Source organism: Sciurus vulgaris (genome assembly GCF_902686455.1).
Source record: "Sciurus vulgaris genome assembly, chromosome: 5".
In the NCBI taxonomy this organism is placed as follows: Eukaryota; Metazoa; Chordata; class Mammalia; order Rodentia; family Sciuridae; genus Sciurus; species Sciurus vulgaris.
The window spans coordinates 161,345,274-161,364,572 of record NC_136465.1 but is presented as its reverse complement, the minus strand read 5'-3'; the positions used below and the strand labels follow the sequence as shown (position 1 = coordinate 161,364,572).

The 19,299-nt window shown below is 35.5% G+C and overlaps 1 protein-coding gene across 2 annotated transcripts in view; it reads right to left on the bottom strand.

Annotated features, from left to right (window-relative positions):
* Positions 1–19,299, bottom strand: part of UTP20 (UTP20 small subunit processome component) — a 95,770-nt gene that overhangs the window by 71,038 nt on the left and 5,433 nt on the right. For both annotated transcript variants that reach the window (XM_079141336.1, XM_079141337.1), the window contains exons 5-16: positions 18,981–19,169; positions 16,342–16,423; positions 15,524–15,661; positions 14,919–15,074; positions 13,998–14,144; positions 13,784–13,918; positions 12,729–12,806; positions 10,700–10,878; positions 5,835–5,990; positions 5,610–5,698; positions 3,688–3,793; positions 295–445 (exon numbers count right to left, since the gene is read on the bottom strand). In XM_079141336.1, coding sequence (XP_078997462.1) covers positions 295–445; positions 3,688–3,793; positions 5,610–5,698; positions 5,835–5,990; positions 10,700–10,878; positions 12,729–12,806; positions 13,784–13,918; positions 13,998–14,144; positions 14,919–15,074; positions 15,524–15,661; positions 16,342–16,423; positions 18,981–19,169 — 1,606 coding nt within the window. The remainder of the gene's footprint in view (positions 1–294; positions 446–3,687; positions 3,794–5,609; positions 5,699–5,834; positions 5,991–10,699; positions 10,879–12,728; positions 12,807–13,783; positions 13,919–13,997; positions 14,145–14,918; positions 15,075–15,523; positions 15,662–16,341; positions 16,424–18,980; positions 19,170–19,299) is intronic.

Here is a 19,299-nt window from a genome sequence, read left to right as displayed (position 1 = left end):
AGCAGCACTTTCTGATTAAGGAGCTCTGATGACCTCTGGCAGCACATATAAAAACAAATGGATGGCTCGGGAGGCTGAGGTGGGAGAATCTCGAGTTCACAGCCAGCCTCAGCAAAAGCAAGGTGCTAAAGCAACTCAGTGAGACTCTGTCTCTAAATAAAATATGAAATAGGGGTGGGGATACGGCTCATTGGTCAAGTGCCCCTGAGTTTAGTCCCCAGGACTCTCCCCCTGAAACAAAACAAAACAAAACAAACAGATGGAGACTGAGAACATCCCACAAAACAGTGTTACCTTGGATACACCAGTAGAAATGTTTCCTTGTAACTTGGGAAACAGTTCCATCAAAGCTTCCTCAGAAAGTGGCCCTTTGCAGCCACATAAAGATAACCTCTGATAATAGAGATCAGCCAACAGCAACACAGAAGGCTCTGAAGGAAATGCTCTGCAATGAGATGTTTGTAAGACTCAACTGCACCATACACCAGAGAGTATTCAGACAGCAAAACAAAATTTTCACTGATGAGGGAAATGTAAAATGAAGCATGGGTAAGTTTTTCTTGGAGATGTAGCATTATTTTATAGATGAAAAATGTGAGGCCTACCGACCCTGTGCTCAGGGACACACAGCTGACTAGAGACAGAGAAGGGATTAAAATGCTATTTTCACTGCATATGCAATACTGCCTCTCCATTCCACAGCTGTAAATGACAGTCACATAAAAAGAAGATATGTAACATTTATTAAGTGTCTGCTGTATGCTAGGCATGGAGCTAGTAAGAGGAATAGCAGAGGAGCTCTGGAGTTGGGCAGCCCACGTCTTAACCCAGTCCCATGATGCATCAGTGGCATAACCTCAAGCAAGCTGCTTAATCTCTATGTGCCATCTTTATCCAACAACTATTTACTGAATGCCTACTACATGCCAGTGACTACTAGATACTGTGGATACAGCAGTATACAAAAGACAAAGTAGTTGTCTTCCTGGAACTGTGTTCCAGCAGGGGAAGATAGCCAATAAGTAAACTAATAAATAGTATGACAGAGGTGAGTGCTGTGGAGAAAAGTAACCAGCGAGGGAGGCTAGAGAGACACTAGTGTAGGTGATGGAGAGTGCCAGGGTAAGGTGGAGCACCATTTGATAGAGGTGGTTATGGAAAGCAGAAATTGAAGAAAATGAAAACGTGAGCTAAGAGATGTCTAGAAGAAGAGCATCTTTGGCAGAGGGAACAGTAAAGCCACCAACCCTGAGATGTGCTCATCTGTAGAAACATTAAGGAGACAAAGAAGAGTGGCTAAAGATGTTAGGAGCCAGGGGTTAGGTCATATGGAGTCCCCAAGGAACCTGATAAGGATGCTGGATACCACTAGAGAGGGGTTTCTTAATAAATACTGGTACTACTGACATTTGGGGCTGGAACTCTTTGCAGGGGGGCTACCCTGTGCTTGGCGTGTTGCTTAGTAGCACCCCTGGCTTCTGTGCACAACATGCCAGAAACAGACTCCATTTCTCTCTCCAGTTGTGCAACCAATTCCCCCAGTTGAGAAACACTGTACTAGAAGGTTGTGAGCAATGGAGTGACATAACCTATCATCTTACATTTAAAAGAATCATTCTGGCTGCTGGTACAGACCAGAGAGCAGTAGTACAAGGGGAGAAATAAGGAAACTCATGGGGCAACTATGACAATGATCCAGGCAGGAGATGACAGATGAGACCAGGGTGGTAATTTCAAACTTCAGTTCCCCATGGAGAATTACAAGTACCTACACCTCACAGAGTTGTGAGGATTAAATAATGTATACACAGTACTCAGAACAGTAAATTGTATATAAATAGTAAATAAATGCAATTTATTTACTATTTCTTTATTTGCACAAGGTAAGTAATATTATCCTTTCTGTTTTTAAACGACCCCCTGTTGAGATATAATGCAGCTAAAGTGAACTAACTTATCCATGGCTACAGAGTTACAAAATTCAAATCCAGTCTGTAATGTCTGTGAAACCTAGACACTTGGTATACCAGCACAACACTAAGTAGGGCCCAGCACATACAATGAAAGTTCATACCCTGCCCTCAAAAATGGATCCACACCTGATGGGCTTCTAAGGCTAACTGCCACCTGGCTTTTCCTAGGGGACATAATTACCTCACTCTGTTGTGCTATGTGTGTGTTTTGTTTCCAACACTCCAGTCACCTTCCACTGCTTATACCAAGGACTAGAGGATAAGAAATTTTAAACACAACTGTCAATAAAAGGGGAATATATAATATGGTAAATATGGTGAATTCAAATAAATGCTACCTCTCTAAAGGAAGTTCATTTAAACCAATTTAATTAACCATGGAAAAATGACAACTTCACCCAGGTTTGGAAATGTAAAGAGAGTATGGATTATTGCCATAAGTCTCCTAACTGGTATTCCCCCATATTATCTTCTCAACTCAGTAACCTAAGTGATCCTGTTTAATTCTCAATCAGTCCCCTGCCAAAAATCCTCTCCGATCACTCAGAGTAAAAGCCAAAGCCCTGCCACTGGCTGAAGGTCATATACTGTCAGCTACTTACACTTCTGTGTCCTCTTCTATTACCCACACCCTCTGCTTGGCCACAATGCCCCCTTGCTGCTCAAGTTTATGCTCCTGTTGCCCCCAGAGAGCACCCCAGACCCCATATCCTTTCTGCTTTCAGGTTTCCTCTCAGTTATCTCCTTCTATGTGAGGCCTTCCTTATTCAGAACTGCTACTCAACCTTTAGATTCCCTATCCCCAGACTGCTTTGGTTTCTTACAGCATCCAGCACCTTCTTACAAGCTATATATTATATTTATTTTCTAGAACATTAGCCCCACAATGGCAATGAATTCTGTCTATTTCATTCCACTGTGTTTCCCAGTGCCTAGAATAGAACCCGGTACATGAGAAAAGCAAACAAATACTGACTGAATAAAAGGTGCTACTACCAAAACCAGAGTCTGGCCGAACTAACTTAAACAATAAATAAATAAACTGGGTTGTTTTGGTACATAGCAAAAAGATCACAAGAAAAGTTTTCTGAAACAGATTATGTCACGGTAAGGCAAAATATGATAGTGGTAGGAATATGTAGGTGGAACCATTAGAGATTAAAAGTTCAACACTACAATGTTACGGTTGGGAACAACTGTCATTTTAAACCCCTTATGCTGTACCCATAGTTTATACATATAATACAATACTCCTTCACAAAGATGAACCTGTATTTAAAGACCATGTCAAAAAATGTTCTTATTTTAGCCTGATGCAGTGGCACACACCTGTAATCACAGCAGCTTGGGAGGCTGAGGCAGAAGAATCCTGAGTTCAAAGTTAGCCTCAGCAAAAAGCAAGATGCTAAGCATAAGCAACTCAGTGAGACCCTGACTTTAAATAAAATACAAAATAGGGCTGGGGATGTGGCTTAGTGGTCGAGTGCCCCTGAGTTCAGTCCTTGTATCCAAATAAAAAAGTTGTTATTTTAATTGGAGAATCTAAGTTAATATTAAATTTCACTATGTGAATATAATTCGTGTATAAAATGCAGAGTAATTTATATTACATCTGAATTACAGACAATTATTATGTATAATTATTTTATGTTCTCAAAAATAGGCTTCAAAATTTTATTCATTATCAAGTCAAATGGAAGATCTGCTTACTTACAATACTAAATTCTTTACACGTTCCACAGGAACCAAATGAAGAAGTTCAGAAGATTCTTCCAAACTTAGCAGAGTATTTACAGCTTGACAAAGAACAAATAAGCTTCCTAAGCACAGAGAGATAGGAAAAAAGTATCATTTATTTCTTTGACATAACTATCAACTATCTCATTTATCCAATATCCGATACTTATAGAACAAGTAAATTCACTTTAAAGTGAATCTGTGCCTTCTAAAAATTATCTGCCAAGTGTCTGAAAAGAAAAAGAGAAGTTTCCAAGTCTTACATTTTATCTTTCTTAAGATAAATATATATTTAGAAGTAGAGAATAAAACTTTATTTAACATTAATTGAGACAAGGATGAAATACTGGTGAGGCATCCCTAATCCAAAAAAATTAACAAAATCTAAAGCATTTTGAATACAGCTATGATGAACACCAAGTTCTGGATTCTGCAGTATTTCCAATTACAGATTATCAGGTCAGGGATGCTCAACCAGCGAAACCTATGCAAACATTCCAAAATCAGGAAATTTAAAACTCTGGTCCCAAGCATTTCAGATAAGGGACACTCAACTTGCGTAATGACTCAAACCTCTGGATCTTTAAAAAGTCAAATTATCTTTTTATAAAACTCACATTGATATTATTCTCTAATTTATAAAAAATCACATATTCAATAAATATTACCTAGAATATATTCAACTAATATTAATTAAGCCCTCATTTAGTTTCTAGCCAAAGGGTCAGCAAATTGTGGCCCACAAGTCAGATCTGTTAGTCTGTTTTTATATGATCTATAAGCTAAGAATGTTTTTTGCATTTCTGAAGGGTGCTTTGTTTTCATTATGTCATTATTTTTGTCTTTTTCTTTTAAATTTGTTCTAATTAGTTATACATGACAGTAGAATGCATTTTGACACATCTCACGTAAATGGAGTATAACTTCTCATTCTTCTGGTTGTACATGATGCAATTACACTAGTTGTGTAACCAACCATATATGTACCCAAAGGATTTTTAAGAGAAAAAAAAAAAAAAAAAATGCCAGAAAGATAAAACATTGTCCACAAAATCTGCTCCAGACTCTAGACTATTCAACAGAACTTTGTGCAATGTTAAAAATTGTTGTGCTGATATGTAGTCACAATCCAATATGGTAACCACTAAACAAATGCAGCTACTGAGCCCTTGTATGTGTCTTTATTCTGATAAGTCTACTCAGTCTCTAACACAGAATACAGCACATTAATATCTAAGTGAATAAATGACTACTATGTTTATATGTCAAGAAAAAAATACTGTGTTGGATGAAACAAAAAATTTGCTTTTAAATTGCTATCCTTAGGCTTTTCGGGGGACATACCCCTTATAAAATAGGCAACAAGGTTTTGGGCAGGGCAGTCCAATTTAGCCTGGAAAAGACAGGAAGACCTTCTTAGAGATATTATACCTGAGCTCAGCTCTGAAAGATCACTAAGATTTAAATGAATGACAAGACTTAAGAGTAGTCCCTAGGCACGGGGAACACACGTGCAAGGGCAAACAAATAGTTGTTAAAGAATGTATGTTGCTCAGGGTGAGAAACAGAAATGCCTGGAGCAAAGATTTATGCCGGGGTAGGACAGGCACAGGAGACACAGAACAAGACACAGGCTGGGGCTTGAAAAGGAGTGATTTTCTAAGACATGGCATCCTTTTGACACTCGATTTTTCCTTATTTTCAAGCCACCTTGACCTGGTCAACACATTATGGGATAGAAGTGAAACATGTCCATCTTATGCTCTTTTTTCCATATTTACCACATAGGAAGTTAAGTCAGAACACAATGTTAGTATTATTCTCTGCTATTACATGTGTTTACAATTACTTTAAGTGTGCCAGAAAAGACAAAGAGAACAAATGGTGATTGTAACTGACCTTTACCAAAGCTCCCTCTGTCAACAGTCATGAAGAGTGATTCTATGAAGCATGTCACTAGTGGTATCACCTTCTCTTTCTCAAGAGGTCTGTCCAAGAATTAGGGAGAGAAAGGGAAAAGTTCAAAGAGCGATCCAATGGCTTTTTCATAGAATGACAAAGAAAAGCTAATATATTTAATCTCATGCTAAATATTTCTTTCAAAATTAAAGTTTATTATTTTACCTAATGTGAGGTAACACAACAAGGGCTGCCCAAGACTGTGAAAGGTAAGTAGTATCTCTACTTGGGGGTAATTGAATTACAGATAAGAGATGGTCCAAAACTGGAAACTGCTCCTTTTCTGCCTTGGATCTCATCTTCCTCTGCCTTAAATAGGACCTAAAGGATGAAAATACAAGCAAATGTTTAAAACTGGAGACAATGAAATCACTTATTTGCCATCACAAGTTTGAAACGACACTGGTGCCTTCTCATTGTGGCACATCAGGGGCGGGAACTGGTGGTGGTGGCTGAATAGGAGTAACTCAACAAATGTGAGTCCTTTTCAAATGCAACGTTCTTTCAACTCCATTGGCTCTACTTCTTTCCACTTCTATCTTAATTTGCTTTATAACTTAAATCAAGTCTCTCTCCGTTTTGGATATTATTTCTTAATTCATGCCTTTAAAAATTGGAGGGATAGTTCATTTGAATGAACTGACTTCCTCCATTCTCTCTTTCCTTTTTCACATGAATTTTATTATTTCCCAAATGCAGAAATATGTTGCAAAGTTACTATAGTAAAGCTATCACAATCACAAAAATGATTATGACTTAGAAGTGATTTCCTGTTGCTTTAATGTGTATGACTACACAATGACATTTTCTGACATGACGTGGTTTGAGTATCTGTCAGTCTGCATTATTCTTGCTAGCCTCATTTTATTCTTGCCATCGTGCTATGTCTCAATCCTATCTGAAAGACAGAAATCTAATCAAAGGAAAGTCATACAAAGTAAAATGATTTGTTTTACAATTTGTCCTCCATGTCTAGTTTTTTGTTTGCTTGTTTGTTGTTTTTTCCCCTTAGGTGCTGGGGATGGAACTCAGGGCCTAAGGAATACTAGGCAAGTACTCTACCACTGAGCTATGCCCCCATTCCCTCCATGGCCAGTTAGGTTAGCTTATTATGCAAGAAAAGTGAAGTCAGGTTTTTACTCCTAGGCCCTTTTTATTATTACAATTAACAAAAAAAATTACATTCTCTTTTAGTTTCATACTTATCAGGATACTGAGTGATATGAAATTATGATAAATGGTTAATTTTAAAGGTCAGCTACTTAAAGTCACCACATCTTGACGTATAGTTTTTTGGCAGTAACCACATCTCAACAACCTACAAAAATCTTACAAACCATTGAGATGTTTAGAATCAAGAAGAAAAAAGATTCATTAATTGCCATGTTATTCCCCACCTTTATCAGACCTGCCACAAGCTCCTCTGATAAAATCCATACTTCTTTCCTTGAAGTGTTAAGGTTCTATGTGATCTGACCCTTGTTTACTTCCCTTACCTCCTGTCGTCCCACTCTTCTCCACAGCGTGTTACTCATGGAGACTTAATTTCTCTTTCTGAAATGTGCTGAACTTATTCCAGAGCCCTCTGTATGGAAGTCTTTCATCTGGCTCCCTGTAAGGCCGATTCCTTCTCATTATTATAATCAGCTCAAATGTCCCTGCTCCAGAAAGAAGTATTGAGGGCCTCCTTCACTCTCCCCGTCTCAACACCTTATTTTATTTTATTTTCATCACTATCTATAATCAACTTGCTTATGGGCTTATCTATCTCCCTGCAAAAGGAAACTTTTTCTTATTCATTGTTGTATACCAGTGTCTCCAAGAGTACCTGACACTATAAATATTTATCAAATGACAATATTCTGAAAAGCATTTTCACATTAATTCTTTTTATCCTCAATAAACTTGATAGATAAGTGGACTACTGCTAAGATTATTGAAACTATTATTTAAAACTCTCCACAGAAGGAATCGAAGACAAAGGTGACCATTCACACATACCATATCTCTGAGGGAAGGAAGAGTAGCAGAGGGATGTTTTCTCAGAGAGACAAGGAAGTTGTAGCACTTGCCTTAAGTTAATACATCCAATTTACTTATTGATTTTACCATGTCATCTTCTCAGGAGGAATTAAGAGGATTGAGATAACAAGTGTGAGAAGGTCTGACTTCCAATCACATCAGTGCCTTGGCCTCAAATCATGGAAGTCAACCAACAAAGCAACTTCACTCTCACGATACAGACACCATAATTTTGGACACTTGCAAGGAATGGGTCTGCTGGAGATTGGTTTGGGGTTGCAAAATCAAGAGAAAAGGTTCAAAGGGGTAATTCTACAGGAGTTACTCATTACCCACTCCTCAAGAACTGGAATTCAAAACACCAAGATTCTGTTGGCACATTTTGATAAAGAAGATAGGTTTAAGGAAGGCAGAAGATGTAAGTAAAGGAAATAGGTTTAAGGAACTCGGAATCTCAAGTTGATCAGCCTCCAAAGCTAACTGCTATGTGACTATAGACACAGTAGCTCCCACTTCAATGGATGCTGTGAAGTTTCGAAGCTGAGATCTCAGCACAAACTCTAAGCATGTACACTTTCTCCAACTACCTCAAAGCAAACCATAAACACAGCAACAGATATAACTAATCCAGCAGACATGAAGTCAAATGTAGACACAAAGAAATTACAAGGGAACTCTTTCCTCACCTACAATTTCTAGAAGCTTATCCCCTTGACTATTTGGAATACGATAAGCTGAATCCTCTCATATATTTAAATGGATCATATTCAACTTCCAAAGGGTTATACTGTTTTGAATAAAATAAAGAAAGTAATCATGGGCCTTTAAGCAATTTAAATAAGGTAAAAGTATAAAATTTAAAAATGAACAATCACTTCTTTTCCCCCTAACCATCTCCTGACATAAAATAAACAGTCTTTGTATCCTTGGGGAGATGTTAATTCTTCCCAAATTGATCAAGCTAAATGCAATTCTTAACAAAATCCCAGCAAAGTTTTTCTGAAGACATAGAAAAGCAAAAGGATTAGGAATAGCTAAAACAATTGTGAAAAAGGAATAAAGAGAATTTTTACTTAAAAATCTCAAAACTTATAGCTAGATAATTAAGAATGTAGTATGAGAAGAGGATAGACACATACATCAGTGGAACAGGACAGAAAACCCAGAAATGGACTCACAAACATATGCCCCACTGATTTTTGATGAAGATAAAAAAAAGCAGCTCCACAAGGAAGAATAGTCTTTTCAACAAACGTTATCAGATCAAGTAAACTTCACAAGAAAAGAGAAAACTTGACCTAAATCTCAGACCTCATTAAAAAAAAAAAAAAAAAATGAACTCATAATCAGTCATGGACTTAAAATGTAAAACATAAAACAATAAAACTTTTATAGTAAAAATAGGGGGAGGAAAATCACTGGAATCTAGGGTTAGGCAGAGTTCTTAGACTTGACACCAAAGCATTATCTACAAAAGGAAACTGGTAATCTTGACCTCATCAAAATTAAAAGCTTTGCTCTACAAAAGACAATCTATAAATTAGGACAAAACATTAGAAAATCACATATCTAATGAAAGGATTTATGTATACAATGCATAACACTTTCTTAAAACTGGGGGGTAGGGCTATGAATGTGGCTCAGTGGTACAGCATGTGCCTAACATGCCTCAAAGTTCTGGGTTCAATTCCCAGCACCACAAAAAAGAAACAAAACAACCCCCCCAAAACTGAACAGTAAAGAAACAAATAATCCAATTAAAAAAGAGACTAAAGAAATGTTCAGGTATTTCACTACAGAAAACATACAGATGGCAAATAAGCACATGAATAGGTGCTTCAATATCATCAGTCATTAGGGAAATGCAAATTAAAATCATAATGAGAAAACATCACTACATCTCAAACAAATTGACAAAAAAAAAAGATAAATATCAAAACACTGGTGAAAAGACAGAGCAACTGAATCATTCATACTCTGTTGGTCTCTGGAAAACTGACACTGCTCATAAAACTAAATACACACTTATTACAAAAGCTAACTATTACATTTTGGAGCATTTATCTTACAGAAATGACAAAATGAATGTTCAGAACAGCTTTTTGCATTAGAGCCAAAAAGTAAAGACAATCTAAATGTCTTTCAACAATTGAACACTAAAACAATGTTATACCAGGAAATACTACTCAGTAATAAAAAGGAATGAGTTTACTGATATATACAACTTAGATGAGTCTCAGAGGTATTAGGCTGAATGAAAAAAGCCAACCTCAAAAAGTATACCATAATATTTCATTTGTGTAATATTCTTAGAATGATCAAAGTATAAAAATGGAGAGCAGACCAGCAGGATAATAGGTTAGACTGGGCAGTGAAAGGGTGAGTTTGGCTGTTAAAAGGTAGCATGACAATCCTTGCAGTGATGGAACAGTTCTCTATTTTACTCTGGTGTTGGTTACAAATGTACACACAATAAAATTTCGTAGAACTATATATGTGTGTACACACTCAGATAAGTGCAAATAAATCTGAATAAGGTTGGTGGCCTGTATCAATGCCAATTTTCTGGCTGTAACACTGTACTACACTTATTGAAAATGTTCACAGTTGGGGAAACTGGATGAAGGGTACATGTACTATTTCTTGCAACTGTACATCAATCTACAATTATCTTAAAATAAGAGGCTATAAAAATTAATAGCTCATTCTTTCCATAACTATCCTCTTGGTATAAACAAAATTAACAGGTTTGTGTATCCTTCCATGTATTTCTGTTTATAAACACATTTTTTTAACATTGTGAGATATTATGTATTCTATATGTACAATGTAACTTGCTCTTTCCATATAACAACTTATTTTGTATTACTTATTTATAGTCATTTATATTTATCTATCATTATATATGTCAACACATGTAGATCTTCATTTTTTTTTTATAGATTCTTGATGCATTATATTTAAAAGAGTAATCTTACCAACACTACAGGAACAGACTTAGAACTCACCCCACTGTCTGTTGTGAGAAAACAAGAGGATATTTTTCAATTGCCATGGAACCAGTAGTGGGAGGTGCTGCTTTGTTCAGAATAAGCTTGGCCAAAATGGCCAGGGTTTCATCTTTGACCCCGCTGTTATCGATTAATAAGCAATTCTCAATATATGAGAGAAAGCTTGGCAGAAAAAGCTAAAGACAAGAAAGGAAATTGCACCTGTTAACAGATAAAAATACTAGAACAACAAAAAAAGATCATAAACACTTCAAAAAAACATGAATTCATAAAACAAAGGATCAGGAGTCCTAGTAGCATTAAAATTCTCCATAGGAACAATGAAAGTTAGAAGACAATGCAGCAATACCCTAAAAACTGTGAGGGAAAATTATTTAGACTCTAGTATTCTATACCCAGCTTACTATCAATGTACTGTAAGGAGAGAATTTCAGATGTACTAAATCTTTTATTTTATTGGTGCTTTTTAATTATACGTGACATTTGAATCCATTTTGACATAATTATATAAGCACAGAATATATCTTATTCTAATTCAGGCCCCACAACCTCTCCTTCCCTTTCCTTTTCCCCACCTCCTGCTCCCTCCCCTCTATTGATCCTTCTGCCATTTACCCATAGTTACTGTTTTTTTTAATTAATTATACGTATTAAATCTTAAAACTTTTACTTCAATTTACCTTTCTTGGGAACCTCTGGAAAATGGAGTTCATTAAAATAAGAGAATAAACTATTACAAGAGGGAAACCTAGGATCCAGGAAACAGGATTGAGAAGGAAAAGAACATCCTATTATAACATCTGTGCAGTGGGTTGAGAAAGCAAACCATTCAGAATAAATTGGTCTAGGAGGAATGTCTCCAAGAGAATAGAAGAAAAAGAACTGAACTGCTAAATTATCTGACAGTTTGCCACCTGTGTGAAAAGTGTTAAAAAGTGAAGAAATTACTAACTCCAATAAAAATCAAAGGTATTCAAAATAGGATACATAATCATAAAATACTTCTTGTTTACAAAAACCACGCGGTTCAGCCAAAATCTGTGATGTAACACTATCACAAAGATGAGGGACATAAAAGAACCCAAAATCATCTACTACAGGAAGAAATCTATAGATGAGGACTAAAACTTACAAACTAAGTAAAAGTAGTATATTCAACTGACTTAAAATTATAAAGTAAATGCCAGAAAAAAAAAATTAGCAAAAATCATTCATATTGGTTGGTTCTGGTAAGGTGGATGTGGAGGACAAATGACTATATTAGATTTGTGTCACTATTTTAAATGACAGAAAAATGATTAAAAAAAAAAATAAGTCCAGAAGGAACTGAGAGAAGAAAAAGACATATTTGCTAAGAAAACTAGAGTGTGATAAAGTCCTCATGGAGCAGCAATGGGATCTAGGACACAAAAAGAGGGTTTGTTTGTTTTTTTTCCTAGTCAAATATATATTATTAAGAATTAAGAGAAGAAAAAGACAACAGGTCTTTGAATTATAACTATTAATTCTGCCTATGTCTCCAACGGCCATAAATTTCTGTAAGTATACTATAAGATTACTAGTTATGGGGAGTGGCAAATGTTTGATGGCCATAAGAGGAAGCAGGTAAAATAAACTTTGAATTTGACAAAAGAATTTGTTTCATCAGTATTTCTTTTGAAGCAATGAAATAAATTTTCAATCTTCCTCCAAAACGAGCTGTTTCAGACACTATTTTCTATACTTAAAATTCACTTAAAAGTTTCTTAAAGTGTTTTTTCAATTTTACAGCATGATTCTATAACTAGCTTAAGTGTTAATAAAAATAGGTTGGTTACTATAAATCATTTTAAATGCCTTAGTATATGGAATAAAGTTTCACCTATAAACCACAATTGAATGTAATTTCTTCAAAATAAAAAACTGACTAAAACATCAAACACTAAATCTGTTTCTCTCAAAAACAAAGAAAAATCACAGGATTTCAAATTTGATTATTTTATCATGACAGATTTAAAGAATATTCAAAACTTATTATCTTGCTCACCTGCTCAAACTGCTTCATAGCAAACATGACTTCAGAAAAATCCAAAATTAAACGTCTTTCCATTTTGCTCTCAAAAATCTGTAGACCACAGGTAAAAACTATTAGTTGAAGTACACAGAGAATACCCTTTGTCCCCAAGACAGTAATAAAGTATGGGAACAGAGGGCATGTCAACCAGCATGCTGTTCCAAGGCTCAGTCTTCTCCAAAGGAACCCACATAGATGTTTCAGTGATGATACAGGCCACGCATAAGGATGGTTCTTTTGAAGCTCCACAAAATTGCAAAAGGGCAAACAGCATGATCCTAACCTTTCCAGTGTGTGCAGCTGCATTATGTGATGCTAGAAAGCACCTAATACATTAATTTTCAATACTACTTCCCTCCAAACCACCTCTCAAAAATCACTAAAATGTCAGTCTCATCAAATCATGCCCCTGCTTAGAATTCTTCTACAGCCCTCCATGACTTGTAGGATGAAACCCAACCTAAATTGTACAAAGCCAAGTAGAGCTTTGTGGCTATTACATCACACTTTCTCAGGTGTCCATGCACCCAGACTGCACACATTTATCAACACAGGTCTTTGCTGTCCCTTCTCCTAGTATTTTTAAACTCTTTTTATTGGCAGAACGCTACGGAACCTTCAAGGACTATCTCAAATATAAATCTTCAAAAATATTTTCTGTTCCTCAACTCCAGGCAGAATTAATAGTTAATTTAACATGTATCTGAAATAGATCAGTTCACTAGATTTTAACTACTCACTCCCAGACCCCTTCCCTAACATCACCAACTGTAGGAATTACAGGGCTATCCCTGGAGCATCTAGTTCACATATGGTAAGCTATCTATATTAACTGACTATTTACTGTAGAGATTTAGCTTTTATGGCATTTTATTTCCATTACAGCATACAACTCACGTCTCCTTAAGAAGATTATAAATTCCTTGAGGGCAGAGCCTTTGTCACGCTTCACTTGTATTCCCCAGCAGGCTTACTCAATGCTAAACATGTTATTAACTACTCAATTAATATTTGTTGAAGTAAATTACTTTTTCTATGGTTTCCCTGATGAGGGTCTCTGGCAAGGAAATGTTTTCACCGAGGATCAAAGCAGAAATTAACTCCAAAAGAGTCTCCAGGCAAGATGTGGAGAGACTGACTATTTGTAATGTTTCAGACAGTATCTGCAAAGACAGAAGTAAAAACAATGTACAATCTGCTTTTAATCAACAAGCTTTTAAGCATATTAAGTTGGGAACTCACCTTACACACATCAGCAGGTTTGGTTACTTTTGATCCATTTCCATGTTTCACGAGTATCAGATATGTTTCTAATAACCTTTTAATCTGTTCAGAACTTTCACAACAATTCTTTTTTGTTACTTTGTTATGTAGATCCAAGAGTGATTCCTGCAAACAAAGGATTTAACAAAGAAAATAACTGAAAGATACTAAATTCAATTTTTCATCCAATAATGAAATAGTGTGACCTATTTCAACTTTTCACATTCTTTGGCTTTGGAAGGAAAAGGAATTTATTAGGAGTCACTAAAGATAATGAGAGCTACATTTACTGAGTGATCTGTTCTTAGTTCTTTGAAATAACTACTCACCATTTTCACAGCATCCCTGAGGTAAAGAACATTGTCATCATCCTTACTTACCACATGAATAGGCTGAGGAATAGAAACTTTAAATAACTTTCCCAAATTATACTAGCAGTAAGTGGTGAAGCCAAGATTTAAATAGGCAGTGAGGATCCAGAGACTCTTTTTTTTTTGCTACCAGGGATTGAAGCCATGGGTACTTAACCACTGAGTCACATCTCCAGCCCTTTTAATATATATATTTTTTTTATTTTGAGACAGATCTTGTTAAGTTGCTTAGGGCCTCGCTGTTATTGAGGCTTTGAACTTGCGATCCTCCTTCCTCAGTCTCCAAAGCGATCACAGGAGTGAATCCAGAGCTTCTTTTAATGCTATGCACCACTGCATCTCAAAACATCATATCAAATAAAGAGTACTAAGGGTGAAGGGAAAGGAAAATCTTAATCTGTGTACAGAAGTATAAAGAAAATGATTATAATATACAATCTCCAAGAGTGCTATGCTAGACTCAGAACAACAATGATGAAAACTCTCAGACTCCTTTATTATATACCCATCTTTAAAAATTAGAACTCACTTGCAAACAGTCAAAAAATATTCCAAAATGTTCTTTGTAGATGTGGAATACAGAGGATTTGGCCATGTTTTTGAGTGTTTCTCCAACTAAAATCCATGGTAATTGAGTTTCTGTTTCAGTAACTGGTCCTAGTTTTTGCAAAATTAGTTTCACTGCCTGTAGTAATACATAAACAATTTAAATTATTTTTAAGTATTAGGCTGCAATTACCACACTGAATATATTAGCTACCTTACAAATCTGTTTAAGAATAATCAAGGATATGGCAGCTTTGCTGGTTAAATTAACTGCATCCCAAAAAGAATTTCCAAGCTAGGATGGGGAATTTTATCATACAACTGATTCTCTCTACCTACTTCCACCCATTAATAAATGTGTTATTACCTCCTAGTATCCACAATGAAGAACAGAGAAATGACTCTATAAGGAAAAATGCCTAGGGCCTACATTAGGAAGCAATGTTATTAATCCTCTAATTTTCTCCCCTTAGTGCTTTGTATTTGTTCTAGGTTATCTATCCTCCTGCCATATCATTTGCCTTATTCTTCTCTATTTTCTGTTTAATCCTTCTGCATAGACTCCAACCACACCTCCCCATTAATTACCTGGCTTGTACAGGAGTGAAACATATTTCTAACACCTTTGCACATTTCAAAGAGCAACTGCCCAACACCTTCCACCTTTTCTGGATGGTCATTAAGATCAAGGAACATTAAATTGAAAAGTGCATTTTTATCAGAGACCTAAAATGTAAAATGAAAAATTATATTTTCAACATAAATACATTCAAATGAAAAAAATCTTATTTCCTATTCTACATTCTTAATTAAAAATTTTGAAAGGAAAAAACATTTGTAATGATCTTGACCTACTTCAACAGTGTACTATCATTTGTAATATTACATAAAAGAGTGATGAATTCACTGGTACAATAGGAAAGTACATACTAAGAAAATTATGTAAGGCAACATTCTATGGTTTAAAGTAAACCATATATTTGTTTTTTGTAAGTGCAGAAGAAATTCAATACCAATGTTTTTTGTTTTGTTTCAAAACCCTTCTACAATTTACCAGGGAAATTTCAGACAAACACAAATCACACTACACTACCATTTTAAAGGAAACTGTTACACAACTTCCTATTCATCTTATTGCAAATGTATTTACTGACGTGAATTTGAAGATATTTTTGAAATATACAAGCTAGAAATTACCAAAAACAAAAAACAAGAGTAACCCAAATTATATCACATTAATTAGTGAGTAAAGACTAAACCTTACAGAGGGATACAGTCAAAGTTGTATCAGGTTTGTTTATGTATTTTAAAAAATTAGTCTATAATAACTATATTATTACAAAGTATTGTAGGTCATCAGATTCTTGATGATCAACTACAGCAAATATATAAAACATCAAACTAACCTTTCTCATCAAAAAAGTGAAGCTTTCCGCAGCAAAATTTCTTATATGTAGTTTTTTATGAGCCAGGAGTGTACTATACATGCTGTAAGAAAAAAAAAAAAATAAGACAATTTATTAATCATTTAATTTTAACAAAGATGTACTACATGTCAGCAATATATCCAGCACTGTGCTAGGTATGCAAGGAATACCTAAGAGGTATAACACAAGTTTAACATCTTAATTACTAAGAGATTGACATGTCCCAGGGTCAGTGGTGCTGGTCTTACAGCAAAGACTCCATGAAAAGCTAAAACTGACAGTGAGGTCTGAATGACAGAAAGAATTCCATGGGGGTTGTTATTAGAATAAATATGAGAAAAAAGATGGAGCAGGCAGCAATGATCATGGTCAAGAAATAACGAGGAGGCTATTCTATCTCAAAGAGGAAGAATGATCTGATGATGAGGTGTAGGGGTTGGGGAGAATAAAGGTGGGAGGCTGAAAAAAAGCTGCAGAAAAAGTTGCTCAAGTAAAGAGGTATCTCTGAACATCAAGCAGAGTAATTTGAACTCTTAACTTACATCTAGGAAAGAACTTATTCTGTTTTACTTTCATTTAATCAGTACAACTCTATGAGTACCATTATTACTCTCATTCTACAGATAATGAAATAAAGACTAAGTAACTTGCTGCAGGTCACATACCCATGCAGCTATAACAAATTACTTATATAAATTAGCCTCTCTAATATGGAAGACCATGGAAAATGAATCTCCCATTTTTGCCATATTCCTAGTATCTACCAACTTCTTACTCATAGCAGGTACTAATAAACATTAGCTAAATAACAAATACTTTCAGAAAGAAGAGTCTGGTAATCTACTTGGAAAACTGACAACATGCAAACATGGGCTAGTAAGGCATGACAGAGGCTGATGGTAGAGGAAAATGGTAAAGGATGGACCCAAGAGACATTAAAGGAGCTCATGCATTGGATTAAAAAAATCTTACAGTGCTCCATAAGACCCATCAAGAACTGGCTCCCATTTACTAGTACTCTGACATCACCTAAATGCTCTTACCCTTATTCATGCTCTTCTTTGAACATGCCAGGTGTACACCTCAGATGTTTCTCCCCATTAAAATGACTTGTGAGAAAAGGGATTTTCATGTTTTATTTGTGACTGTATCTCAAGTGCCTTCCATGCAGAGAGCACTGAATAAATACTCAGAGTGTATGTGTACATAACAGCATCAAGTGGATTTAGAGTCCTTAAAGATCATTGGGTCTAACGTGTGATACAAGACTGTTGGTATTACTGAAGAAAATGGACAACCAAATGGGACTTGGTACAAGGTATGCCCTCAGTTCATATTTATGAGCACACAAATGAACAGAAGGTAAGAAAAATGGTGTGAACAAATGTGTTAACAATATTCAAATAAAAATATTCAGGGTACTGAAGATGACACACACTGAAAGAAAATAAATTTAGAACTGAAGAACCTTTTTGTTTTTAGAAGACTCAAAAGTGATAGTTTTTATGACAGCTGAAGTTATAAAACCAAATGAACTATATTCCCTTAAAGACCTCATGGGTTGTTAATGACATAATCTTGGTTTTTAATCATATTATTCAAGGCATCATAGAGAACTAATCAAGACTGGAAAAATATTTCTTTCATTCTTTGTTCAAAGTTCCTAAAAGAGAAGGTTGTGCAGGGTAAAGGGCTGACAGCTGATCTTAAGTCCTTCCTGTGATGATTACTATGTTGAAACAATCAGGAGACCAAATGGAAAATTCATCAAATCTCAAATTTAAAAAGATGATAATCTTTCCTTAAAATGCTACCATGGAAGTCATTCTCCTTCCCTGTCTAAATGAGTTCAAAAATACTGGGTATGGCGAAGGGCGGGGGGGAGGTTGTAAGAGAAGAATGGAGGAACTTTGGATTGTGTAGAAGAAATGGGGTGGGGGAAGGAAAAATAGTGGACTGAGACAGACATTATCACCCTATATACATGTATGATTACATAAATGGTGTGAATCTACATTGTGTACAACCAGAGAAATGAAAAGTTGTACCTCATCTGTGTATAATGAATCAAAACGCAGTCTGTAAAAAATTAAAAAAAAAAAAGATAAATGCATAAAAAAAAAATCAAACTTAAAAAAAAACTGAACTGAGTAGTTCTTTTGGTTTAGTAAGCATAATGGCAGCTGGGTAAATAGGTGTTTAAGACAGGGTTCTTAAAGAGTTCACAGGTTTTTAAGGAAACAGCACTATACTACAAATAATTAAAATGAAAACTTTGTAATATAAATGAGAAAAAATGCCAAAGAGGTACATAGTACAAAGCTTTCACTTCTGGTAAAGGTGCCTGGGAATATTTGTGGAAGTTATGAAATTCAAGTCAGGTATGGATGACTGGGTATAATTTCAATAGTTGTAGATGAGAGAAGGTGAGGTCAATATAAATTTAAGATATGTTCAATACAGATTGCTAGACCAGATTGAGTCACTGTGGCTGGCAAATCAACTCTGTATAAGGAAATAATTAGGCACTGAGCTGCAAAGGTAGTTTAGAGTCAGGCAGAGGTCAGAGAAAAGAGAAATACAAATAAAAAAACATATTGGAGAGAGAAAAAGGTCACCTGTATATATTGGACATGTCCTTCACCATCAGTCTCCACAGGTACTTGTAAAGATATGACAGCGAGGTGAAAGCCCATTCTAACAACTCAGTGTCCTGAGTCTCTAGGATAGAGGTGATGGTCAGGAAAAAATCTTGAAAGTGTGGATAGAAATCCATCTGTAGATCTCGTGCCAACTGTACGACCAAACTGGATTTAAAAAAGAAGCATCTGATTATGTAGTTTCTTTTAGTATAAAGTCTATAAATCAACTTAATGATAGATTACCTATGATCATCAGATTAATTAATCCAAAATACTTCTATATCAAGTCTTAAGA